General features: G+C 40.4%; 1 protein-coding gene across 3 annotated transcripts in view; it reads right to left on the bottom strand.

The window, feature by feature from the left end:
* The window catches only part of abat (4-aminobutyrate aminotransferase), a 57777-nt gene that overhangs the window by 11951 nt on the left and 18233 nt on the right, over positions 1-27593 (bottom strand). For 2 of the 3 annotated variants that reach the window (XM_051941299.1, XM_051941300.1), the window contains 11 exons: positions 25644-25688; positions 15910-16007; positions 15790-15819; positions 15363-15480; positions 8474-8523; positions 6732-6812; positions 6421-6513; positions 5465-5527; positions 5256-5319; positions 4285-4433; positions 1270-1407 (listed from right to left, as the gene is read on the bottom strand). In XM_051941299.1, coding sequence (XP_051797259.1) covers positions 1270-1407; positions 4285-4433; positions 5256-5319; positions 5465-5527; positions 6421-6513; positions 6732-6812; positions 8474-8523; positions 15363-15480; positions 15790-15819; positions 15910-16007; positions 25644-25688 — 929 coding nt within the window. The remainder of the gene's footprint in view (positions 1-1269; positions 1408-4284; positions 4434-5255; positions 5320-5464; positions 5528-6420; positions 6514-6731; positions 6813-8473; positions 8524-15362; positions 15481-15789; positions 15820-15909; positions 16008-25643; positions 25689-27593) is intronic. The other variant, XM_051941301.1, reaches the window with a different exon arrangement.

Below are 27593 nucleotides of genomic sequence, written 5' to 3'. Positions count from 1 at the left end.
CATTTAAAATGAAGACAACACTGCATACATCGCTTTTTTTTTTTTAACCTCTATGCCCTTGTTAATCAGTCGTGATTACTTAATTACAAAGCCTCTAATTAGATAGATCCATTTTGAATTGTGTCCTTCCACTAATATTTATCTTACTTGGTTAATGTTATTTTTGCTCCTGGACCTCATATGTTACATAATGTTAGCTGGAAATCAATATTTTGCGAATGTCTATTTAACTTGTAAAATCTATTTATCTTAAGCTAATAACTTTTCTCCGGTAAGTCGCTGCCCTATTTTTCCAAGACGACACTCCTCTGACTCTCTGACCTGCTGCCTGGATGTGAGCCGTGTTCTTGTGAGTAACGTGTATTACCCTATCATGAGTACTTTGGACTCAAAGACAGACGTGTCTTTCTTGGAGTGGAGCTTTAATATACAGACTTGCCATTCTTGAGTACAAAACGATGTGAAACTACAGGCGTTGCTTCTCCAGGAGTAAAATTTTTAAAAAGGCATGAAACGTGTGGGAATCGGAAGCTCCGTGTTCTCTTTGCGCTCTCATGCACAGGCACAGCACATCCGGTGGAGTGACACGTCAAAGTAAGAGCGGTAATTTCACAATAAAATTCTCTATATTAAAATGCATTGAAACGCACCTGAAAGGCAGAATAATGTATTTTCCAAAGTTACAGGGAGCCACGACAGAGGGCTGAAAGAGCCGCATGCGGCTCCGGAGCCGCGGGTTGCCGACCCCTGCTCTACAGTCTTAGATTGTATCCAACCTGTATGCAAATGTTCAACCAAAACAAATCCCTTGTTTTCTGAATGATAGTGATCTGCAGCCATTCTGTGTTGTAAATTGTTCAGCAATGTGAAAATACTCGATAAAAAAATAAAGAAGTGGAGAAGAGATGTATTCTGTGTTCAGCAGCAAAGTTGCAAAAGGAGAAATTTTTAGCCTTTATTCAATGTTGCAAGCACATTATTACCTGCTTGATGACATAGCTAAGCTGAAGGCTCATGTTATTTATTAAATGTTAAATTACAGCTAATGTCTAGTAAAATCACACAGAAAGTATTCATTTTCATGTTAACCTGTAAAACACTGACTAAAACTACAAATAACATTCACATAAAAAAATCATAAGTCATTCTTAAAATAGATATTTGTAGTTTTTTTGTTTAACTAGTAGGTTTTACTAAGTTGATACATTTCTATATGAGTACAATAGGCTAAGGACTTTTAAATGTTCTGTTGCTTTTGTATCGATTTACCTTGCGTGCAATGTCGCGGAGCCTTCTGAAGAAGTCTGGAGAGGCATGGTTGTCTCCGCCTTCAGCCTGAATTGGTTCAATTACAATCCCTGCCACAGGCTTCCCCTTCTGCCTCCACTTCACGATCAGATCTTCCACCTGGACATGAAAACAAGAATACCAATTTATTCTTATTTTGCTCAAGGAGACATTTTTATGTTTTAAAAATGAAAAACTAAAATAAATATTTTAGTATCAAAAAACATGGAAAATGCTCTAAATTACAACAATCAGCCACAACATCAAAACCACAGAATATTTTGTAGATCTGACTGGAGCTGTTGAAACTACTCCATCCCATTCAAACAAAGAACTCAAGGACCTCCGGGGTTGTCCTATGGTATCGAGCACCAGCAGCAGCAGGTCCTTTAAGTTCTGTTAAATGTGCAGTCAAAAGTGGGGTCTCCATGGATCTGACTTCTTCCAGAGCATCCCACAGATTAATCAAATTGAGATCCTGGGGAATTTCAAGGTCAAAACAGCTCCTCTTTGTCATGTTATACAAAACCAAAAGAGGATACTGTGACCAGGAAATATTCTTGACAAAAGCAAAGATGCAACTCTGAGGTTTCTAAACTGCCCATCCTATCCACCCCTGCTGTGACTTGACATTTTGTCCATGAAAACCACAGACAGGAACAAAGACAAGGGGCAACACTGGCGGAGTCAATCATCCACTGGAAACATGTTTGGCTTTCTATGGAGAACATGACCACAGCTCTCACTATAGTTGTACAAGGATGAAATGTCTTGTAACAATGGTCCTGGTACCCTAAACTCCTCCATTTTCCCCTCACAGCTCCCCTCAAGAGACATGGTTGTTAGCCTTTTCCAAGGCCACAAAACACATGTGGACAGGGCGGTCAAACTCTCATGATCCCCCTACAGCTCTGAAGAGGTAAAGAGCTACTCCATTGTTCTGTGGCCCGGATGGAATCCGCATTGCTCCTTCTGAATCCAAAGTTTGCCATCGGTTGCAACTGCCCTTCGAGTACTATGGCAAAAACCTTCGTAAGCCAGCTGAACAGTGTGATCCCTGGTAGTTAGAGCACCTTTTTTAAACTATTCCGGTCTGCCACTGTATGTCTCCAATCTCCATGTGACAATCAAGATGCGTGCCAGGCAAAATAGTCTAACAATGTCCAGGGGCCTCATTTATAAAACATTGCGTAGGATTCATACTAAAGTTTGCGTACGCCGAAAATCCGAAATGGGCGTATGCCCTTTGCCCCTGATTTATAAAACTTTGCGTAAGCACAGCTGCACGCAATTTCTTGATAAATCACACACCAGCTGGAAGATTGCACAGGTGGATCCACCTCACATTCCGCCCACAACACACCCACATTTTACCATGAATGGTCAATGCAAAGTAACTCATGAATGTATCTGTATATAAATAAGCTGCGGGATCCACGGCATTTCACGCAGCGCCGGCCGGCAGTCTTTTCACTGCTGTGCGTCAGGATGAATGAGTCATGTGTTGACCCAGGCCACCCTGCCACTAAATTTGTTATGATCATGTCCGATGTACAAATAATTTGTAAACTGATTGAATGTACATTTTTTCGGTTCACATAGACAAATTCATTTTCACTCGGGGGTTGTGGTGTGAAGCATGTGGGTCTGCGTACCTGTACAGGGCTGATTAATGGTTGGACTCATCCCATTCGGCCGGATATGGATAAATAAACAAAATTCTTTACTTTTTTTGCCTTTTTACTGTGATAGTTGCAGTGAAGAGTGACAGGAAATGGGGAGAAGAGTAGGGGGAAGACATGCATAAAAGTGCCGCGGGCAGGAATCGAACCCGGGCCACTGCGTTGGAGACCACCCCTGCAAATGGGTCTTCTGCTTTCCCCGATGAGCCATACGGACGCTGGGTGATCAGTAAACAAAATTATTTAATAAAGATCACCGCACCGGCCCCAGATGTGGACCGGCCCTTCGGTCAAACGACCGAATGAAATAACGTTCAATCCGCCCCTGTTGATATATGAACATAGTTCTGCAAATACAGTCGTCGGCCGAATGACGCACTATATGATCATCTACAACAATGAGGGTTTATGATTATCCGGCTCTACAAGTCTAATATGTGATAACAATAAAGGTTTGAGATCAATCTGGTTTCAATTCGCCACTTCACCCTCCGGCACTGCCGTTCCCTCTGTCTCCAAAATGTGCTAAAGCAAGCATCAAAGTTTTGGCGCACCGGTGCGCACATTCTCACGCCAAGTTTGTTTTAGAAATCACAACGAACACAGCATGCTCCACTTTCTACGCAAAGTTTGTGATTTACACCCTGTTTTGGCAAAACAGGGCGTAAGCAAGCATCAAGAATCAAGGTTGGCGCACCGGTGCGCACATTCTCACGCCAAGTTTGTTTTTATAAATCACAACCTTTGCGTAGAAAATGGCGTATGCCACTTTTTAGCCCTGTTTTGTGCGTACGCAAGCTTTATAAATGAGGCCCCAGAGCTTTCAGCATCCCAGGTAAAATCTCCAGGCTTTCTCAGCAACATCTGCCACAGATATGGGTGAGGCTTCCCTCCGAGTCTTCAGAATCAGCTTCTTCAATAGAAGATGTTATGGCTGGGTTTAGGAGTTCCAACAAGGCTGTTCTGTGTATAACAACTCTCAGTGAAAGACTACAATATTATTAAGGGTGCAGGAAACTGAGAAAGGGAAAAAACAAAACAAAACAAAAAAACAAAAAACAAATCCACAATTGGAGTATATAGCCCATCGTCTGTGGGACCCCCGTCTCAGCTCCCTGTCCTGCGAACCTCCCATAAGGAAAGCACAATCACATGCACACTTTCTTGTCGGAAAAGTTGAGTCACAACATTCTAAATAGTTTAGGCACTTGAATCCAGAAATAAATACAAGCTACTGAATTGAAAGACTTATTACATAAACTAAAATACTGCTGTGACTGCAGTCAGTGTGAGTCTGCACATACACACAGCCTACCTCCTCCAGACAACGAGCCTCTTCCAGGGCATTCTCTCTGGTAAACTCCTCCAGTGGGTATTGCAGTTTAGGAAATGGGGCAATTGGCCAGTCAAATGAAGGCACATCCAGCTTATGGATTACTTTGGAGTGTGTTGTGGCCAAGCAACCTTAACAATGCAAAAAGACTGTGTCAGTTGAATGTACCATGTGGGAATAAGAACTCAGCCTGCAATGTGTGGAGTCAGTGAATCTACTAACCTTTACCATTAAATCAACTCATTTGGATACCACATTTTTGTGTTATTTGTTACATTGCAACTCGAGTTAAAGAACAGGTTTCACAAATTAACAGCCTGCCTCCACATCTTCCCCACTCGTACTGTCACATGCTTTCAAAAGCAGTTTGAAGAATTACTTACACACGTCCTGTCACTAAAATATAACTGACAATATGGAGACCTAAAACCTAACACCTAAAATTGTCAACAGGGAGACATACAGAGATTGTTGTGCACTTAAGATACATAGGTATGATATACACCAAAGCAATGGTAGCGTGTGAGAGTGTGTGATTAGAATGGAGTTTGCCCTACATAGGTTTGGTGCACCTACACAATGACAACGCTGAAATGTAAAGGTTGCTGTAATTTGGTTCTTTCATAAGCAGAATGAAATGTGTCATAGTAAACACTGCATTTCAAGTTTGATGTTCAGAGTCAGTAGAAAATAATAAACATTTCTTCAATACACCCACAAGCCTGGAAGGGTGAGCAACAGCCAGCATGTGATTTTCAAAAAGAAGTCTCCATTACAGAAGCCCTGAATCTGCCTCAACACAAACATGTTTAGGCCGTAAAAGGGAGAGCTGCCCACAAAACATCTGCATTATAGTACAAGAGCAAAACTCTTGTCAATTTTTATACTCTCAACACAGTAGCAACATTAGTGTAAAACACTGACGTTTGTGTTTCTGGAAGTATTTAACATACCCATCGTTCTTCCATGGAAAGCTCCCATGAAAGACAAAATACTGAGGTCTGGACAACCTGGGGCCTTAGATAGAACGTCAAAGGATAAAAAGACAAAGTAACAAAGTGACAGAGAAACAAAGAAACAGAAAAAAAATGTGAAAAAGAAGCACATATTTATCACAATACAGCTAGAAATATCTAAATATTACGATAATAAGTTGTGAGACCTGGTTTATCATGCAGGTGCTGTGGTCTTCATCAGATGGTGTCTTGTAGCCTCGTTCCTTATTCTAAAAAAAAAAAAAAAAAGCAAACGCAATGTCAATTCACTGAAAGGCCATTCTCAGTGTTTGTCTACAGGCTTCATATTTTCACTTCATACAATAAGCTGTCCATTGAAAAGGATTGGCTCCAAACTAGTGCTGCAGTGTTTTCACATACATTGTATGACACAAGGTTTGAATCAATAGAACGTTGGTGTAAGGTTAACATGTCGAGCAGCACATTAGATAATATGAGGTAATACTTAGATTTGAATGACACTTAAATTATTCAGCTTCATTCAGTATTGCAAGAATACTTATCACCGAGAATACAATCAGCCATTGGAAATAATGTTATTGCCAAGCAATAATGTTTTTTTCAGTTTGTGTTTAAAAGAAAACAGCACTATTCAGATCCTATGGGAAATGTTAATTCTAGCATTTCTTTGAGTCTTCATTTTTGCCACCTTTTTTGGATTTAGTTTAACCTTTTGTAGTGAGGTCAGAAAAGATCACTGACAAAGACAGACAGTTATTTAATGAAAGGTGCTTCTTACTAAAACGCAGTGCAACAGATCAAACAGACAAGTGTGCTTCTGAATAAGAGTGATTTTGGGCTGCAAAAGCTGCTGTTTTACTAAGTAGGAGCTATAGTCTGAGATTCTTCAGGTCTTGAAAAATAGTGGCTTTGCATTAAAACCTGTAATTAACAAATTTTTCTGTCTTTCATATTTTTCCATTTGTAATCGTGAAAATTAAATGTCACATTATCACTGATGACTGTGTGAAAGTTAAAACAAAGTTTGACAGATAATACAGCTGGAAAATGGTTTGCACTTCATTTATTGTTTTTACTACAGACATCTAGTTTAAATCATGTCAACCAGGTAATGTCTAATGTATCCTGGGCATGTACTCACTCTGTACCAGATAAACATTGCTTTGTAAGCATTCTCATTGGAGCAAGAGCCACAGGCCATTGTCTGAACACGAGTCATTCCACTAGGAGCCACCTGATGTACAGAAAGACAAGACGAAGGAGAGAGATAAGAAAGAAAAGTATGTGGAGTGTAGTCAACTAGCACTATCTACAGGAAGATGAGTAAAAGCTAGAAAATGATGCACAATTTAATTCAAACCAAAGTAACAGCAAAGATAACAATTCTTTTACACTTTGTGTTCAGTACGTTATATTAAATTTTGTGTGCGCGTGTATGTGTGTTTTACTAACTGAGAGAAGACTTTCAGCGATTTTGTCCGGAAAGTTCTCAGGTGGTAGGATTCCCAGGGCAGGTCGGTTCACAAAAGTACTCTGAGGGAAAGACAGAAAGCACAAACAAATTCAGGATTACCCACACGCGCACACACACACACAATGTTTTTCTATCATTGTGGGGACATACCATTGACTCCCATTCATATCTAACCCCTAACCCTTACCCTAACCCAGACCAAAACAATGCCTAACCCTAAAGAAACGTTTTTGCACTTTTATTTTTTTCAATAACAACAACATGGCCAAGAAAACACTGTTTAAACTTGTGGGGACCGAAATGAGGTCCCCACAAGTAACATTGTTTTCGGTTTTCCTACAGTTGTGGGGACATTTGGTCCCCACAAGTATAGCCAGCACCTGACCACACCCACACACACACACACACACACACACACACACACACACACACACACACACACACACACACACACACACACACACACACACACACACACACACACACACACACACACACACACACACACACACACACACACACACACACACACACACACATAAAGATAATGTCTATCACAGCAGTCTTGAGTTTCCCATGATCCGAATAACTGAATTTTCTATGATGAAATCTCTGAAACTCATTCATCACTGGCACAAAAAAATAACATGTATTTTGGCCATTTTTATTTTGGCTCTATTTATATTTAGGTCTTCTGTAAATATGACAAAATCTGATGGTTCAGTATGGTAAAGCTTATATTTAGTTAAAGGCCCCTTGCTCATTTTCACCAAAACTCGGAGCTTTTAGTGGACACTCACAACCATTAGGTTATTACTTTGACCACTCTTCTTGACAGAAAGGTTTCTAAATCACAGTCCACAGGCTCTTAATGGGGTTTAAGTCAGGATTTTGGGGAGACCAATCTAAAACAATTAGTCTAGTGTTTGTGTTTGGGGCCACTGTCTTGCTGGAACACCCAGCTGCATCTAAGACCCAGTATTCTAGCTGACGATTGGAGGTTTTCCAGAAGAATGCAGATTTAATCCTTCATTTTTTTTCTGTTTACTTTATGTAAAGCATTGGTTCCATAGGCAATAAAACAGCTCCAGAGCATAATACTACCACTACCATGATTGATGGTAGGAATGGTGTTCTTGGGGTTAAAGGACTCACCTTCACTCCTCTTAACATATTTCTGGTGATTGCAACCAAATAGCTCAGTTTTTGCTTTATCTAAGCATTTTCCTCCAGAAGCTTAAGGTGCTGTTTATAGAGGAAGGACTTCCTTCTTGCATTGTAACATTGCAGCAGTTTCTAATTCATTGCAGCCCCACTTTTTAATAATTCTTTGTTGATGCATGACCATCCTAACTAGCTGTCTCTCAGCAGCAGGTGATAGCTTGTGTTTTCCTCCAAATAATGACAGTGACAACTATGCCATGCACTTGCAAACAAGTGTTTTACAGAGACGATTTTTAGGATCTGTAGCTGCTTTGAAATGGCTCCAAATGACTTGTTCGATTCAGTGATTTGCTTTTTCAGATCTTTCAGATCCAATGGTAACTCAAATCAGCCGTGATATACATGGTCTTTACAAGTGTATGTAAATTGTTGTTCACGATAACACACACAGACAAATTTCAATGGTCTAGTTTCCACTACAACATTAAACCCAATGCCATACATTCCACACCTTTATTTGATGGCACAAATTATCTTGTATGTTGCCAGGACTTACCAGATTATTGGGATTGGTCATCAATTTGAGGAGAGCAGGATGGTTGTAGCCTGAGGGAAGTGGTTTCACAAAGTGAGGCGCATATTTTCTTCTAAATAAAATAGTCAATGCCTTTAATAATAGATATACAATAAAACTCGGTAAATTCCTGTGCATTATCAGTAAATGTAAAATAATTCAAAACTGTATCATCTGACAATATTTGCACTATTTTAACACAATTAAAGTTCAAGTGTGGGCCACCTCACAGGAAGTGTAATTAAAACAAGGCAGATAACATTGAAAATACAGCCATCGAAGCGAAATTTCAATACACTTATTGTATAATACTTCACAAAAATGAAAAGTAGTTATTTTCTGTTCACAACTGACTGAAAAGGTTTGACAGGCTGCACCACAAAAACAAAGATATTATTGGATACCCTAATCCAAGTAGAACAGATTTTGAGTTTCAAAATGGCGCTGAGCAAATAACTAAGAAAAATACATTTTTAAAACAGATATTGACATATGTTTTAGTCACTTCAGGCATCACATATTCAGTTCAGTGTGTTGCCTTACTACTACTGAAAGACAAGCTTGAAGGCGAAGTTTTAAGTGGTAATTATAAATATGTGTGACTGGGTTCAGCCTCAGAGAAAGTGTGAGGAGTTAGGACATCCAGAGGAAGCTGGAGTAGTGTCTTCATTTGAGTCAAAAGGAGCCAACTGAGGCGGTTTGGACAGCCGATTAGAATTTCTCCTGAGTGACTTCAACTGGAAGAGAACCCAAGGTAGACCCAGAACTATATTATTTCATTTAGACTCATTTAGAGTTTTGCTTCTACAACTTCGGCATCTGCAGCCCTGCTGGCCGACCGTTACTTATCTGCTGCTTCAGGAGATCCACTGAGCCAGCAAGGCCTGAAAGGTCTCCTTCTTCAGCCTGAATAGCTCCTTTAGCACTGGTGTCCACCAGCAGGTTTTCAGGTTGCTGCCACGACAGGCACTAGTGACCTTCTGACCAAAGACCTAACAGCCGCTTCTCAATGGAGGCTTTTTATATGACCCACTCGGAAAAGGAGAAACTCATCTGCATGTGAGAGTTGAAGACCCCACAGACAGGGTGTCCTGGAGAGAACATTTCCAGTTCTCTCTAGGAGAGTGTTCGAAAACCTTTGATTCCACTCCTGCACAAGCTCAGGTTCCTTCCCCACCAGTGAGATGAAATTCCACATCCCAATACTATGTATACGCCACCAGGGGGCCACACACTTAGGTGCCCCCTACTCTCTGCTTCCCAGTTGGCAGAGCACCCAGTACCACTATCCAGCTCTGTGAGTGATGGGCCCACTGTACAACGCGAACCCCCTTAATCCTCACCCTCACCCCACCCAGTTGAGGCAGAGGGCCTCCCTTCCTGAGCCTGGTCCTGTCTGAAGTTTCTGTCCATGGTATAATCAATACACCATTCTTTGTAAACTAAAAAGCCAGCTAAGTACGAGAAGAAACACTGAGTAGAAACAGGATAGTAATTTAGCATGTAGCCTTTCATTCACATGTGGAGGTAACATTTTGAATAAACTTAAAATCATCCCTGACAAAAGGTGCCGTGCCTGATCCTTTAACTACAGCTACTCTGCTATAAGAAATGCAGACACACACACACACACATATGCTCACATGGACAGACACACACACAGAGAGAGAGAGAGAGAGAGAGAGAGAGAGAGAGAGAGAGAGAGAGAGAGAGAGAGAGAGAGAGAGAGAGAGAGAGAGAGAGAGAGAGAGAGAGAGAGAGAGAGAGAGAGAGTGCAGTAAATCAGGGCTCCTATGCCAATTCCGTTTTCCATGTCATTTGAATGCTGGAGGGCAAATCTCTAGTCCACACACCTCAAGAACTCCCATCACACAGACAAAGAGATCACAAACAAGACATATATTCTTTCAGAATATTCCTATTTTCATGTGAATTTTATGTGAATTTTTCTTTCTAACATTTAAAACATTATTACTCTCTTGTGACAAGGATATGGCCTAAGAAATAATATCCTTCTCTCACAGTGGTTACATAATGGCCAGATATAGAAAGCTTTTAATGCTTTGTTTTGGAAAGCATTCCTGCAAAGCTTCTGCGTGTGAGTTCCTGGCTACAACAAAAACCCTTCTGTATTGGTGACCCTGGGCGTTTGAAATGAAACCATTGACTTAAAGCCTAACCTCTTACTGGCTGGAACTGTGGGGTTGGTAATGCAACAAAGCTGGAATTGGGGTTTGTCTTTGCACTGCTGGGTGCTCAGAGTACATTTTTTGAAACGCTTATATTAGTATCTGAGTGAAGATGTCATGAATTATATTTCAAACTAAACCCGATTAAATGTGGTAGGACAACATTCAGTAAATTGATTGAAAATCCCACAAATAAAAGGTGTCAGCAAATGAAGAATCCCTGTAAGGAGTCCCCCAGGGGTCCATTCTTGGTCCTTTGCTCTTTTCTTTGTATCTCCTTCCTCTCGGAACAATTTTTAGGAAACACAGCATTGCTTTTCATCTGTATGCAGATGATACACAATTGTACATGCCACTGAAGCATGGAAATGACAATAGTGTAAAACAACTTCTTGACTGTGTTGCGGAAATTAGGGACTGGTTGTCCTTAAATCTCTTGTTTTTAAATGACAGTAAAACGGAAATGACAGTGTTTGAGCCTAGCAGTGGAACCCGGGCTCAGGATGATTATGGTGCCCTGCGCCAGTATTTTAAGCCGGTGATCACGAATCTGGGTGTAAAATTTGACTGCACCCTCAAACTTGAAGCGCAGGTCAGTTCAGTTGTAAAAACAAGCTTCTTCCGAATCCGACAACTGGCTAAAGTTAAGCCTATTCTGTCTCCGAAGCATTTTGAAATATTAATTCATGCTTTTGTGACCAACCGTCTTGATTATTGTAATGCGCTGTATGTCGGTCTTGAAGAAAAACTCTTGTATCTTCTACAGTTGGTACAAAATGCAACAGCTCGACTCTTGACAGGGACTAAAAAGAGGGAGCACATAACTCCTATCCTGAAGTCTTTGCATTGGCTTCCCGTATGCTACAGAATTGATTTTAAAATTCTTTTATTTGTTTTTAAAAGTCTTCATGGCCTTGCACCACAATATCTGACTGAGCTGGTGCAGCCCTATGTACCAGCACGTTCCCTCAGATCAGCTGATCTTTCATTGCTGGTGACCCCAAAGTCAAACAAGAAAAGGAGAGGTGCTCGGTCTTTTTCTGTCGCTGGTCCTATTTTATGGAATGCACTACCTTTGTACCTTAGACAGATCGATTCACTGCCTGTTTTTAAATCAGCTCTTAAAACACATCTTTTTACTTTAGCTTTTAATTCCTTTTAAGTTGGAATTTTATACCTGTTTTTATTTTGCTTATTGCTTTTTAATGTCTTATATATTTTATGTGTGTACTGCACTTTGGTCAACTGTGTTGTCTTGTAAAGTGCATTATAAATAAAGTTGGATTGGATTGGATTGGATTGACTAATGTCAATTTCTTTGACTGTCATTCCAGGCAAAGTTTCAAATGCTTTAGTGGGTTTGTAGTAATTCTAAACCTGTATCATCTTTGCATCGATGTGACTAAAAAGAAAAAAAAATGCTGGAACTTCATTCCCTGCTTTGGATAAAAATCAATTATCCCTCTTTCACTGTTCTATTATATACAGTTCCCGAAGTTGTTTTTCAGATGACTGATAATACACTGCTCAAAAAATTAAAGGAACACTTTGAAAACATATCATATTTCAATGCGGGGAAAAACAAACTGGATATGTATACTGATATGGACTGGATAACGTGTTAGGCATGAAAAGATGCCACATTGTTTGATGGAAATGAAAATTATCAACCTCCAAGAGGGCTAAATTCAAGACACCCCAAAATCAAAGTGAAAAACTGATGTGGCAGGCTAGTCCATCTATCTGAAATTCCTTGGCAGCAACTCAAAATGATATTCAGTAGTTTGTATGGCCTCCATGTGCTTGTATGCATGAATGACGATGCCGGGACAAGCTCTGAATGAGACGACGGATGGTGTCCTGAGGTATCTCCACCCAGAACTGGAGCAGGGCATCACTGAGCTCCTGGACAGTCTGAGGAGCAACCTGATGGTGTCAGATGGAACAAAACATAATCTTAAAGGTGTTCTATTGGATTCAGGTCAGGTGAGCATGGGGGCCAGCTAATGGCATTAGTTCCTTCATCCTCCAGGAACAGCATGAATTCTCTTACCACATAAGACTGGGCATTGTCGTGCACCAGAAGGAATCCAGGACCACTGCACCAATGTAGGGTCTAAAAATGGGTCCAAGGATTTCATCCTGTTACCTAATGGCAGAGTGCATCATCCAGCCTGTAGAGGTCTGTATGTCCCTCCATGGATATACCTCCCCAGACCATCACTGACCAAACCGGTCACACTGAACAATGTTACAGGCAGCATAACATTCTCCACGGCTTCTCCAGACCCTTTCATGTCTGTCACATGTACACAGGGTGCCAGTGGTGGACCTGCCAATTCCTGTGTTCTATGGCAAATGCCAGCCGAGCTCCACGGTACCGATCAGCAAGCACAGGGGCCATGATAGGATGCTGGGCCCTCAGCCCACTCTCATTACATCTCTTTCTGATTGTTTGGTCAGAGACATTCACACCAGTGGTCTGCTGGAGGTCATTTTGTAGAGCTATTGCAGTGCTCACCCTGTTCCTCCTTGCACAAAGGAGCAGATACAGTGCCTATCATAAGTATTCACCCCCTTTGATGTTTTACCCTTTTATTGCTTTCATAAATCAATCATGGTCAATAAAATTTAGCTTTTTTAACAAAAAAATATTGGAAAAAACTCTTTAATGTCAAAGTGAAAACAGATTTCTATAAAGTAATGTTAATAAAAGAAAATTATATAAATGAAAATAATTGCTTGCATAATTATTCACCCCCTTCAAGTCAGTATTTAGTAGATGCACCTTTGGCTGCAATCACAGCAGTGAGTCTGTGTGGATAGGTCTCAATCAGTCTTGCACATCTGCCCACTGCAATTTTGCTCCATTCTTATTTGCAAAACTGCTCAAGCTCTGTCAGGTTGCGTGGGTATCGGGCATGAACAGCCCTTTTCAAGTCCAGCCACAAATTCTCTATAGGATTGAGGTCTGGGCTTTGACTCGGCCACTCCAGAACATTTACCTGGTTCTTTTTAACCATTCCTGTGTAGCTTTTGCAGTATGTTTTGGATCATTGTCTTGCTGGAAAATAAATCTTCTCCCAAGACATAGTTCTCTTGCAGACTGAAAAAGACTGTCCCCCAGGATTTCAGTGTATTTTGTAGCATTCATTCTGCCCTCTATCTTTACAAGCCTTCCAGGTCCAGTTGCTGAGAAACATCCCTACAGCATGATGCTGCCACCACCATGCTTCACAGTGGGGATGGTGTGTTTTTGGTGATGCGCAGTGTTTGGTTTCCGCCAAACATGACGTCTTGTCTGATGGCCAAAAAGCTCAATTTTGGTCCCATCAGACCAAAGAATCTTCTTCCACTTGACCATGGAGTCTTCCACATGCTTCTTGGCAAACTCTAGTCGAGATCTAATATGACTTTTCTTCAACAGTGGCTTTCTCATTGCCACTCTCCCATAAAGCTTTGACTGGTGAAGAACCCGGGCAGCAGTTGCTACATGCACAGTCTCTCCCATCTCAGCAGCTGAAGCTTGTAACTCCTTCAGAGTAGTTGTAGGGGTCTTGGTGGCTTCTCTCACTTGTCTCCTACTTGCACGGTCACTCAGTTTACGAGGGCGGCCTGATCTAGGCAGATTCACACAAGTGTCATATTCCTTCCATTTCTTGATAATTGATTTCACTGAACTCCGGGGGATGTTCAGTGCCTTGGAAATTTTTTTGTAACCATCCCCTGAATTGTACTTCTCAATAACCCTTTCCCTGAGTTGCTGAGAGTGTTCTTCTGTCTTCATGGTGTAATAGCAGCCAGGAATACTGATCAACCACTCTCCGGACCCTTCAGACACAGGTGTTTTACAACTCAATCACTTGAAACACACCCACACCACTCAGGTGATCTTCATTTCACTAATTGTGAGACTATTGGCAACAATTTGATGGACCTCTATTGAATTAGACCATTAAATTAAAAAGGGGTGAATAATTATGCAAACAATTATTTTTATTTATATAATTTTCTTTCATTAACATTACTTTATAGAAACCTGTTTTCACTTTGACATTAAAGAGTTTTTTCCAGTATTTTTTTTGTTAAAAAAGCTAAATTTTATTGACCATGATTGATTTATGAAAGCAATAAAAGGATAAAACATCAAAGGGGGTGAATACTTATGATAGGCACTGTACCTGTCCTGCTGATGGGTTGAGGACCTTCTACAGTCCTGTCCAGCTCTCAGACTAACTGCCTGTCCTGGAATCTCCTCCATGCTGTCGAGACTGCTGGGAGACACAGCAAACCTTCTGGCAATGGCACACACTGATGTGCCATCCTGAAGGAATTGGACTGCCTGTGCAACCTCTGTAGGGTCCAGGTCTCATGCTACCAGTAGTGACTCTGACCCTAGCCAAATGCAAAACTAGTGAAAAACAGTCAGAAAACATTAGGACAGAAAAAAATGTCAGTGACCTTCACCTGTAAACTCATTCTTGTTTTGGGGGTTGTCTCATTGTTACCCCTCTAGTGCACCTGTTGTTAATTTCATGAACACCAAAGCAGCTGAAACTGGCTAAAAACCTCCTCCGTTACTTACTTGACCAGATCAGTATTCCACAATTTTGACTGACTTGATGCAATACTTAGATTAAAAAGTGTTCCATGTAGTCTTGATTGAAGCTCTTGTTACTTACCAATTGGGATGGAGGAGATCTGAGTGTAGATATCCAGCATGCGGTTGCCATCCACATCCACCAGGTAGTTCCCTCTACTCTCCTCATAGTTACAAAAGAAGTTGACTGCACCAACATTCTGGAAAAACACATTTTTCATAAAGATTATTCGATCTGTGCTAAGTCTGAACAAAGCTGCAAGGAGCATTAATGTAAAGTGACCTACATCTAAATGATTAAATGCCATCACTTAAACAGACAATTGAAGCGGCAATGTTTCTATTACCATGAATAAGGATCCTATCTGGTCACACGCATAAAGAGGCACTGTGTAGTCTTTAGTAAGCTTAACACAAGTTCAGCTCTGGAAAAGTTATTCTTGCAATGTGGTAACTTGTACTCATGTTTAACTTGACACAGTTGCATACAGACACACATCTCAGCTCACCTGGATGTCTCCCAGTTGTTTTGTCAGCTCCTACAGATAGGAAAAAACAGTTTGTGATTGTCATTAAGTACACAGGAGGGAGGGGAAATGAATGTACTACTGTAACTCTATGCATGTTACTTGTGATCGTGGTCCAGGGACTGCAGTTTTCATGGAAGGTCCATCATAGTCAAACTCCACCTGGGCTTTCGCTGCTGCCTTGCTGACATATCTGCATCCTGATGAAAAGAAAACCTGACAGTAAATAATCAACATACACACAAATTACACAGAACGGGAGACTGTCGTGTGATGGTATCTGTGCACTCTCACTAGCATCCCTGTTGTGCTCGGGATTTTGAGTACACTCTAATACGTTTATACTTGACTTCTTGTTTCTGATGACTTCCACATGCACAGGTACTTTATCAACTCAATTTCGGTGGTATTAAATTAGTAAAACAAAAATATGAACAATGAATGCACACTGAACACATTAAACTTTGACACTATTAATCCAGAAAACTGCTCTCTTGTCTATCATTACTGGTCATCAGAGGGATAGGGGTAGGCAAACACATCCAAAAGGCTTCTTTAGGTGCTGGATTAATCAACAAACTGAAGGGAAAAGTTAGATGAAAGATCCACACACTGTGGAGATTACAATATCTGATTATGGTTTGTTAGAGCTGAAATGTTGCTCTGATAAATATTTGCCAGCAACCCTGTGTGAATCTTTTGCCTGAACAAATCCATCAAATCCAGTAGAGTGAAAAGCAGTAGAGTCTATTTAGCCCAAAGTAAAGTGAGATCATCCTCAGCTGCTCAGGAGTAGTAACTGGCAAAGAAATAACCAGCTGTTTCCACATGGCCACATGTATACAACTAATCATATACTGTATATATGGTGCACAAGCATAAAAGCATTTGGCCTTACCAGAAAACATTAGAGGAGATAGACTGATCTTGCATTATTTTTCAACATAGTTTCCTTTAACTATAATGCACTTGGCTCAGTAATGTCCAAGCTTCACTACCCCTCATGGAAGAAGTCTCCGCAACAGCATGGATGACTTCATGATCACTCTGGCAACCATGCAAGCTGGATTTCAGTTTTGGAAATAGAAGTCAGGCGGTGCCAGGCTGGGTAAGTAAGGTGTATGGGGCAACAGTTCAAAGCCATATTTGATTTCTTCTGCCACCAGTGCAAATGCCAGTTTGAAGTGTTCCTTACCTTTTTTCTTTGATTGCTTCAAACATTTGAGTTTATACGGACAGTAACGTGAGGCTTTGCCTAATGCATAATTATGCTTCAAAATAGGAGTTATGCCCCTTGTTCTGGGTAATGTTTGCAACATTTTGTAGCACCACTGTATATGATCAAAACTAGGATAGCAGTGAGCTTTTAGGTAAAATCTATGTAATTGACACCTGCAGGACTGAGCATAATCCATTACATCATCTTTGTGGACCTCAAAAGATCAGTGGACCCTCCCAAGCATGTTCACACTGGCGCTAATACTGTGTATTTACTGCATAAATACATTCCTGCATTCCGGAACCTGCGCCTGTGAAAGTGGCTGCAAAGTTTGGTGTCTCTTAACCGTTTTCAGTTTTTGCTGTAGTTTTGCTATATTTTTTAAATATTTTGTCGTGTTTTATCGACTGCTGATGGAGGTTTCTGCTGGGAGAAGAATCTATTCAAGAGAGGAGCTTTTTTCATTGAGACAGAACAAATCTGGTCTGCAACATCCAATCCCAGTGGACATCTTGAGGTGTTTTCGTGGTTGCCGTGCTGGTGCAAAGGTGAAGGCTAGGAAATGGAGATACAAGCCCTTTATTCCATCAATCATCATGGGAAACGTCAACTCTTTGCCAAACAAAAGTGACGAGCTGGAGACATTGGTGAAGACGGACAAAACATACTGTGAATGCAGTCTCCTGCGTTTTACTGAGACCTGGTTGAATCAAAACAACTCAGATTCAACTGTGGATCTACCTGGCTTCACCCTCATAAGGTCAGACAGAGATGCTAAAGCTAGTGGCAAGAAGAAAGGAGGAGGTCTGGCTTTATTTGTTAACCAGAGATGGTGTAACTCCTTACACATAACGGTTAAGGAGAAGTTGTGTTGTCCAGATATTGAACTGTTGGCAGTTGGACTTCAGCCATATTATGTCCCAAGGGAGTTCAGTCACATCATAACAATACTTGTATACACACGTGGACAAAATTGTTGGTACCCCTCAGTTAAAGAAGGAAAAACCCACAATTCTCACTGAAATCACTTGAAACTCACAAAAGTAACAATAAATAAAAATTTATTGAAAATTAAATAATCAAAATCAGCCATCACTTTTGAATTGTTGATTAACATAATTATTTAAAAAAACAAACTAATGAAATAGGGCTGGACAAAAATGATGGTACCCATAACTTAATATTTTGTTGCACAACCTTTTGAGGCAATCACTGCAATTAAACGATTTCTGTATTTGTCAATGAGCGTTCTGCAGCTGTCAACAGGTATTTTGGCCCACTCCTCATGAGCAAACAGCTCCAGTTGTCTCAGGTTTGATGGGTGTCTTCTCCAAATGGCATGTTTCAGCTCCTTCCACATATGTTCAATGGGATTCAGATCTGGGCTCATAGAAGGCCACTTTAGAATAGTCCAACGCTTTTCTCTCAGCCATTCTTGGGTGTTTTTGGCTGTGTGTTTTGGATCGTTGTCCTGTTGGAAGACCTATGACCTGCGACTGAGACCAAGCTTTCTGACACGAGGCAGCACATTTCTCTCCAGAATGCCTTGATAGTCTTCAGATTTCATCGTACCTTGCACACTTTCAAGACACCCTGTGCCAGATGCAGCAAAGCAGCCCCAAAACATTACTGAGCCTCCTCCATGTTTCACCGTAGGGACAGTGTTCTTTTCTTCGTATGCTTGGTTTTTGAGTCTATGAACATAGAGTTGATGTGCCTTACCAAAAAGCTCCAGTTTGGTCTCATCTGTCCAAAGGACATTCTCCCAGAAGCTTTGTGGCTTGTCAACATGCATTTTTGCAAATTCCAGTCTGGCTTTTTTATGAGTTTTTTTCAGCAGTGGTGTCCTCCTTGGTCGTCTCCCATGAAGTCCACTTTGGCTCAAACAACGACGAATGGTGCGATCTGACACTGATGTACCTTGGCCTTGGAGTTCACCTTTAATTTCTTTGGAGGTTGCTCTGGGCTCTTTGGATACAATTCGAACGATCCGTCTCTTCAATTTGTCATCAATTTTCCTCTTGCGGCCACGTCCAGGGAGGTTGGCTACTGTCCCGTGGGTCTTGAACTTCTGAATAATATGAGCCACTGTTGTCACAGGAACTTCAAGCCGTTTAGAGATGGTCTTATAGCCTTTACCTTTAAGATGTTTGTCTATAATTTTTTTTCGGATGTCCTGGGACAATTCTCTCCTTCGCTTTCTGTTGTCCATGTTCAGTGTGGTACACACCTTTTCACCAAACAGCAGGGTGACTACTTGTCTCCCTTTAAATAGGCAGACTGACTGATTATGAGTTTGGAAACACCTGTGATGTCAATTAAATGACACACCTGAGTTAATCATGTCACTCTGGTCAAATAGTTTTCAATCTTTTATAGAGGTACCATCATTTTTGTCCAGGCCTGTTTCATTAGTTTGTTTTTTTGAATAATTATGTTAATCAACAATTCAAAAGTAATGGCTGTTTTTGATTATTTAATTTTCAATAAATTTTTATTTATTGTTACTTTTGTGAGTTTCAAGTGATTTCAGTGAGAATTGTGGGTTTTTCCTTCTTTAACTGAGGGGTACCAACAATTTTGTCCACGTGTGTACATTCCACCCAAAGCAACTGACTTGGTTCCATGTGATGTGTTGCATGATACTGTTGCTAGGATACAGACTCAACATCCTGAGGCACTTGTAATAATATCAGGAGATTTCAATCATGTCAGCCTCTCCTCTCACCTGACTGGATTCACACAGTTTGCTAACTGCCCTACCAGAGAGAATAAAACCCAAGACCTGCTGTATGCATATGTCAAAGAAGCTTACAGAGCTACTGCCTTACCACCACTGGGCAGGTCAGATCATAACCTGGTTTACCTGCAGACCTGTTACAAACCTTGTGTGCTAAGACAGCCTGCAACTAAAGTCCAAATCAGAAAATGGACTCCTCAAGCAAGTGAGGCTCTAAGGGACTGCTTTGAATCAACAGACTGGAAGGGGCTCCTGGAAACAGATGAGGACAGTATGAACATTGACAGACAGGTTGATTGTTTTACTGAATACATCAACTTCTGTAGAGACACAGTCATACCTGCAAAGACTGTTGGATCACCATGGATCACAAGCGACATAAAGGCAATCCTCAACCAGAAAAAACAAGCTTTTAGAGATGGTGACAAAGAACGGCTCAAAGAAGTGCAACATGAGTTGAAGACGAGACTGAAAGTGGCAAAGATGCAATACAAAAAGAAGATAGAGAGGAATTTTCAACACAGTAACATCCGTGATGTGTGGAGAGGAATCAATACCATCCCTGGACACAACAATAAAAAGAGGAGGGAGCCAATAGTGGGTGATGTAGAAAGAGCTGACGAACTCAACTTGTTCTTTAACAGATTTGACACTGTGGACACATCTACTTCCACTGCTACTCCTCCTTCTTCCCCTCAACATATGGAAATCCCCACTATAGCTCCTCCTTCTTCTCCTCCGTCTCTTACACATGTCTCCACAGCTGCAGCCACTTCCGTTCCAGCACCTGTATCCATCTCTGTCACAGAGACAGGGGTGATGTTGGAGCTTCAGAGACTTTGCTCTGAGAAGGCAGCTGGCCCAGATGGTGTATGTCCAAGACTGCTTAAAGACTGTGCTGCACAACTGTGTCAACCTCTCCATAGGATCTTCAACCTGAGTCTACCGCTGGGGCAGGTGCCTGCTCTATGGAAAACATCCTGTATCGTACCGGTACCAAAAATCAAATGTCCGGCTGAACTAAATGACTACAGACCTATTGCTCTGACCTCACACATCATAAAAACTCTGGAGCGGCTGGTTTTATGTCTCCTGAGGCTTGAGGTCAAAGACAAACTCGATTCCTTGCAGTTTGCATACAAAGAACACATTGGAGTGGATGATGCCATCCTCTTCATGCTTCACCGTGCCCTGTCTCATCTGGAGGAACCTGGAGTTTATGTGAGAATCACGTTCTTTGATTTTTTAAATGCATTCAACTCCATCCAACCCACCATCCTCAAAGACAAGCTCACAGAGATGGGAATGGATCCTTCCTGTGTTTCATGGATTACAGATTACCTGACAGGAGGGCCGCAGTTTGTCAGGCTGGGGAACTGTGTTTCTGGGACATTAATGAGTAGTACTGGGGCTCCACAAGGAACAGTCCTGGCTCCATTCCTGTTCACACTGTATACATCTGACTTCAAATACAGCACTGAGTCCTGCCACATTCAGAAATACTCTGATGCCACTGCTATCATGGCATGTATCAGAAATGGACATGAAGCTGAATACAGATATCTGATAAGTGCCTTCAGTGACTGGAGTCACAAAAACTGCTTGCTACTCAACGCCTCAAGGACAAAGGAAATGATCACAGATTTCCGCAGATCCAAACCCCCTCTTCTTCCAGTGAACACTTGTGGCGTGGACATCGAGATGGTGACATCATATAAATATTTAGGTGTCCAGCTTGATAATAAGTTGAACTGGTCTACAAACATAGACTTCATCTACAAAAAGGGCCAGAGCCGACTTTATCGCCTCAGAAGACTTCGATCACTAGACATCTGCAGTAAGATGCTGCAGATGTTTTATCAGTCTGTGGTAGCAAGTGTATTGTTTTATGCTGCAGTCTGCTGGGGAGGCAGCATAAAACAGAAGGATGCAAGGCATCTGAACAAACTGATTAAAAAAGCTGGCTCTGTGGTTGGAATCGGATTGAACACATTGGAGGATGAGGTGGAGAGACGGGCACTGAGCAAGATGGAGGCCATTCCGACAAACATGGATCATCCACTTCACATCTGCCTCAATGAACAACGAAACATCAGAGGACGGCTCTTATCCCTGCGCTGCAAGACCGAAAGATTTAGGAAATCTTTCTTGCCATCAGCAGTCAGGCTATTCAATTCAAAATTAAACAGATAAGAACCCTGACAACTGAATTTCCCTTCGGGGATGAATAAAGTGATTCTTATATCACCCATCTTGTCCCATATTCCCTGTTTATGCTGTTCAAATTGTGCATATATCCTCCATCTCATATCCTATCTATTGTCTATACTGTACTCATACTACTATTCATCCATGCCTGTTCATTTAGGTTATCTATTTAACATTGTATTCACATTTATATACTCATATACCTATTGTATTCACACCACTCTTACCATACTTTTCATTCTGCATCCTACAGCATACTGTATATACCCATACTGTATATAATCTACTTTACTGGACTTTTTGCACTTGTGGTTACATTGTGAACCACATTTTTGACTTAGTACTTGTCATATCTAATCTGGTCTAATGCAATCTAACAAAATTTAACCCAGTCCAATCCAATCCAGTCTAATCTAAAGATCTGTTTTATAACAACCGATGGAGATATTTGCCCAACATTCTACTACATAATGAGCAAAACTATTATCCACATGGGTGAACACAGTAGAGTGAGTCAAGAATACATGCACATTCTGTTTGCAAATCTGTTTAGGTACAATCTCTTTTTCACAAAAGAGACCTGACGAAAATGGCAGCATAGGATCATCCTGGAATTCCATTTTAATCAGTATTAAATATTGAATATATAGAAAAATAATTAAATAGTAACTTTTTTCAGGGGATTTATTTCAGAGGACATTTATTTCATGATGTCACATTTATTTATTTTAGGGGACTTTGTTTCCTAATGCCACATTTCTTTTATTTCCAATCCTAACATTCTAATGAGGTGGTGTGGTTATGCCACAGATTCAGCCCAAAGCTGTAGGGCAAGATGGACAGGGCCTTCATGCACACCCACCTGTACTAGCCTGACTCCTGACGCTGCCTGCAAGTATGTCAACAAAGTTAGCTTCAATAATTGAAGGTAACTTTCATGGGTAAGAACTCTTTGAAGATAATTATATGCATATCTGCATTTAGCAGTGTTACATATAAAGGAGGAACCTACTTTTTTGTAGCTGAAGTTATAGTGTGAGTGCGTAGGTAACAATAAACTGTGCAGAATCACTTATGTTTTTTTTTTTTAATTTTGTTAATCAAGTCTAAAGTTACATTACCAAACTTAGCGAGCGTACAAGGCGCCGTCCAATTATGTTATTTAGATGCTAGTCACAACTAAGTTTCCTATAGATTACTTTGTCAGTCCTACTGGAGGCCATTTTTAGCAGGCCCTCTTCATTTTGTTACTGATGACTAGTGTCAGTAACATCTGTTGGATTAATTCTTTGTCTCTTTCAGAAGAAACACCATTACTAAAGGGCTAACCATCATGGATCCACGCTTTATCACAGAGGTGAGGATAATTACTTCTTTATTGCTATTTAATGTACAAGAGAATAACAGACTGTTTTTCTACAGCTGAGCTGATGGAAGAAGGTGTTGTCATAAAACTGTGTGAAGATCATTTAATAAGAGTGCTGTTTCTTTTCCTTTTTTCTATTGCCTACAGCATAATGCAATATAATAGAATAAAACAGAAGAAATTTTATTGTCAAGTCAATGCAGGAAAAGGATATTTTCTTAAGATTAAAAAAATAAGGTTCTTATTGGGAAGGTAAAGAGGTTCTTACTGTAGCAAGTTTACATTAAAACACTGATTTTGGGTGAAATTTTGTCTTTTTCATAGCAAACATAGTAAACAGGCACAGGAAAGTGAAACATAAATAGCTTTCAGAACAGTTTCTTCACCAACATGTGAGCACACTACTAATAAACTGTTTAGGATAAAAAATAGCTCCTGGATTTGCCCCTTACCTTCCGTACTTAGTGTGCTAACTTTTTCAACTATGCAGCGCAGCAAAGCTACAGACTGTTACACTATGCTAGTTTTGTTGTCAAGGCAGCTTTTAGTCCTTTACCCATGACTTAGTCACTGAGTGTACAGACTGCTTCATCAAGCACTGTAAGCTCTAAAGTAATATTTCTATATTCTGGTTTCTCGTATTTACAATTTGTACAGCAATTTATAGTTGTAAGTAAAAAATTATGTTGCACTGGAGATTCTTTTCCCTCTCATGATGCAGACTTGTCATGTGCCTGGTAAGTATTTACACTTCACTGTAACTTACACACCACATTATTTAATTAATCCATCTTTTCATTTAAAATTATTTAAATTAATATAGTTTTTAATGTACAATACAGTATTTCTGAAGTGCTTGTCCTGTATAGGATGATATATTTTAATGTTGCATGTGTTATACATTTTAACACCAACATATACAGCATTGTAATTATACAAGACCACACTGGAGATTTAACTGAATTTAGGACTAAGTACAAGGATATTCGACTGCCATCTTTAATATAAAACATAAACAAATCAAAATGTTTGTTGAGTATTGTCAACCTTGAACAGTGACAATAAAGGAGAAAAGGACAGATAACAGAGTTTGTACACTCCTTATATAAGTAACCTGTAGGTTAAATTTATCAGGTCTTTGCATAGATTTAAGAGTCTGTATATGAATGTTACAAAGTTGGTAACAGCAGTGCATCATCATCAGAAATTAGTCAAAGGTAAAAAATTAAACCTGTAAATACTATGAACAAAGTTCATCTGCTTTTTCATCAGAGGAAACTGAACTAGACATGGTTTTTCATCATCATCATCATCATCCATTTGAAAACTTAGGATGTTGTCAATGAAGTCTCCCTTCTTCATACCCAGATGAATGGCACCCTGTGATCTTCCTTAAAATAGTCCTCTGCGTTGACAAAGGGTCCTCACATTGATTATTGGACACGCCTGAGTTGAAGAAATTATCAGTGTCAGCATCAGCTAAGATTAACCAAGATTCATCGCACAGTAGCATATTAGAAAGGTTTCCTATTTTGGGTTGTAACAGGGCTGTAATAACTTCACATTTATGTAAGAGTATTTTTATTTAATTATTTTTGGTCTACTTTGATCTTATTTTGGGAGTTTACTCTCACAATCGATATATGTTCACAAGTATTACAACGTGGAAACTTGATTTAGCAGTATATCAAACTTAGGAAGAAATGACTGACAAATAATAATGTATTCAGTCACTTACTAAGCAACCTTTCGCATAAACATGTAAGGGGAGTCAGACACAAATATCAAGATATTTTACTGCTACACATAAGGAGACTAAGACAGAAGTTCTATCAAACAATCACGACAACACTTGGGAGGTAGAACAGCACAATGAACACCTGACATCACAATTAGCCTACATAACCATTATTCAAGATTGTAAGAATGTTTACGGTAATTGTACAGTATCTGGATCACAGAACACATCAAAATAACAAGTTATAGTCGACTATCCGTCTGCCAAATTAACATTGTTACACTTCACCAATTGCCACATGTGCCAGAAACAAAACACACAGTTCACTAGCTTGACATTGCTATTTCTTATCAGGCTTTGACTGATCAAGTAGCATGGCTAGTACAATATGTTGGGAAGTAACTAATTAATTAACTGAGATGCTAAATGTCTCATCTTCTCTGTTAAAAACATGTAAGGGAAAATTTACCAACTTCTAGGGTGCATGGAACATATATTTAATGTCAAAACTGCATGCAGAATACATTAAAATTGGAAAACACTAAGAAAATAAACAGTTACTTACCAAACTGGGTAATGAAACCTCTTATGCGTCCCTTGGTACAACTAGCTGAAGATGCAACGAACAAGTCATTATTACACTCAACAAAAATATAAATGCAACACTTTTGTTTTTGCTCCCATGTTTTATGAGATGAACTCAAAGATCTAAAACTTTTTCCACATACACAATATCACCATTTCTCTCAAATATTGTTCACAAATCTGTCTAAATCTGTGATAGTGAGCACTTCTCCTTTGCTGAGATAATCCATCCCACCTCACAGGTGTTCCATATCAAGATGCTGATTAGACACCATAATTAGTGCACAGGTGTGCCTTAGACTGCCCACAGTAAAACTCTGAAAGGTGCTGTGCGAAGTTGCAGGATATTGGTGAGAACTGGTACACACTGTCGCATACGCCAATCCAGAGCATCCCAAACATGCTCAATGGGTGACATGTCCGGTGAGTATGCTGGCCATGCAAAAACTGGGACGTTTTCAGCTTCCAAGAATTGTGTACTGATCCTTGCAACATGGGGCTGTGCATTATCCTGCTGCAACATGAGGTGATGTTCTTAGATGTATGGCACAACAATGGGCCTCAGGATCTCGTCACGGTATCTCTGTGCATTCAAAATGCCATCAATAAAATGCACCTGTGTTCTTCATCCATAACAGACGCCTGCCCATACCATAACCCCATCGCCACCATGGGCCACTCCATCCACAACATTGACGTCAGAAAACCGCTCACTCACACGACGCCACACACGCTGTCTGCCATCTGCCCTGAACAGTGGAAACCGGGATTCATCCGTGAAGAGAACGCCTCTCCAACATGACAGACGCCATCGAATGTGAGCATTTGCCCACTCAAGTCGGTTACGACGACGAACTGGAGTCAGGTCGAGACCCCGATGAGGACGACGAACATGCAGATGAGCTTCCCTGAGACGGTTTCTGACAGTTTGTGCAGAAATTTTTTGGTTATGCAAACCGATTGTTTCAGCAGCTGTCCGAGTGGCTGGTCTCAGACGATCTTGGAGGTGAGCATGCTGGACATGGAGGTCCTAGGCTGGTGTGGTTACACGTGGTCTGCGGTTGTGAGGCTGGTTGGATCTACTGCCAGATTCTCTGAAATGCCTTTGGAGACGGCTTATGGTAAAGGAATGAACATTCAATACACGAGCAACAGCTCTGGTTGACATTCCTGCTGTCAGCATGGCAATTGCACACTCCCTCAAATCTTGCAACATCTGTGGCATTGTGCTGTGTGATAAAACTCCACCTTTCAGAGTGGCCTTTTATTGTGGGCAGTCTAAGGCACACCTGTGCACTAATCATAGTGTCTAATCAGCATCTTGATATGGCACACCTGTGAGGTGGGATGGATTATCTCAGCAAAGGAGAAGTGCTCACTATCACAGATTTAGACAGATTTGTGAATATTTGAGAGAAATGGTGATATTGTGTATGTGGAAAAAGTTTTACATCTTTGAGTTCATCTCATAAAAAATGGGAGCAAAAACAAAAGTGTTGCATTTATATTTTTGTTGAGTGTACAATGACCAGAAAATAACTCAAACAGACTAATGCACACAATTGTTTGTGTATTGCTTAAAATAGTAGTGATTAAATGCACCACAAGTTTACCGCTAAATGAGCCTCCTGGCTTCATCCAAGCCGCACTGTCAATAGCTATAGACATGGCATGTTAATCATGCCAGCCAAGCCTTCTCATCTGAAAATAGAGGGTTCGAAATAAAGAGCCACGAAATTAAATGTTCGGTTAGGAAGTAAAAGTCTCCTAAAATAAAAAAAAGAAGTGACATTGTAAAATAAAAGTTTTTAAATGATCGTATTTATTTACATGCTTATGACCTATCTTTAATTGGAAATATATTTCACATCCATTTTTATTTATTCTACAGAGGCATTTATTTATTGAATATTAAATAAAATGGCATTCC

This window comes from Acanthochromis polyacanthus, chromosome 21 (genome assembly GCF_021347895.1).
Source record: "Acanthochromis polyacanthus isolate Apoly-LR-REF ecotype Palm Island chromosome 21, KAUST_Apoly_ChrSc, whole genome shotgun sequence".
Classification (NCBI taxonomy): domain Eukaryota; kingdom Metazoa; phylum Chordata; class Actinopteri; family Pomacentridae; genus Acanthochromis; species Acanthochromis polyacanthus.
Note: the sequence above shows the minus strand (reverse complement) of the source record. Positions and strands in the feature narration are given on the sequence as shown.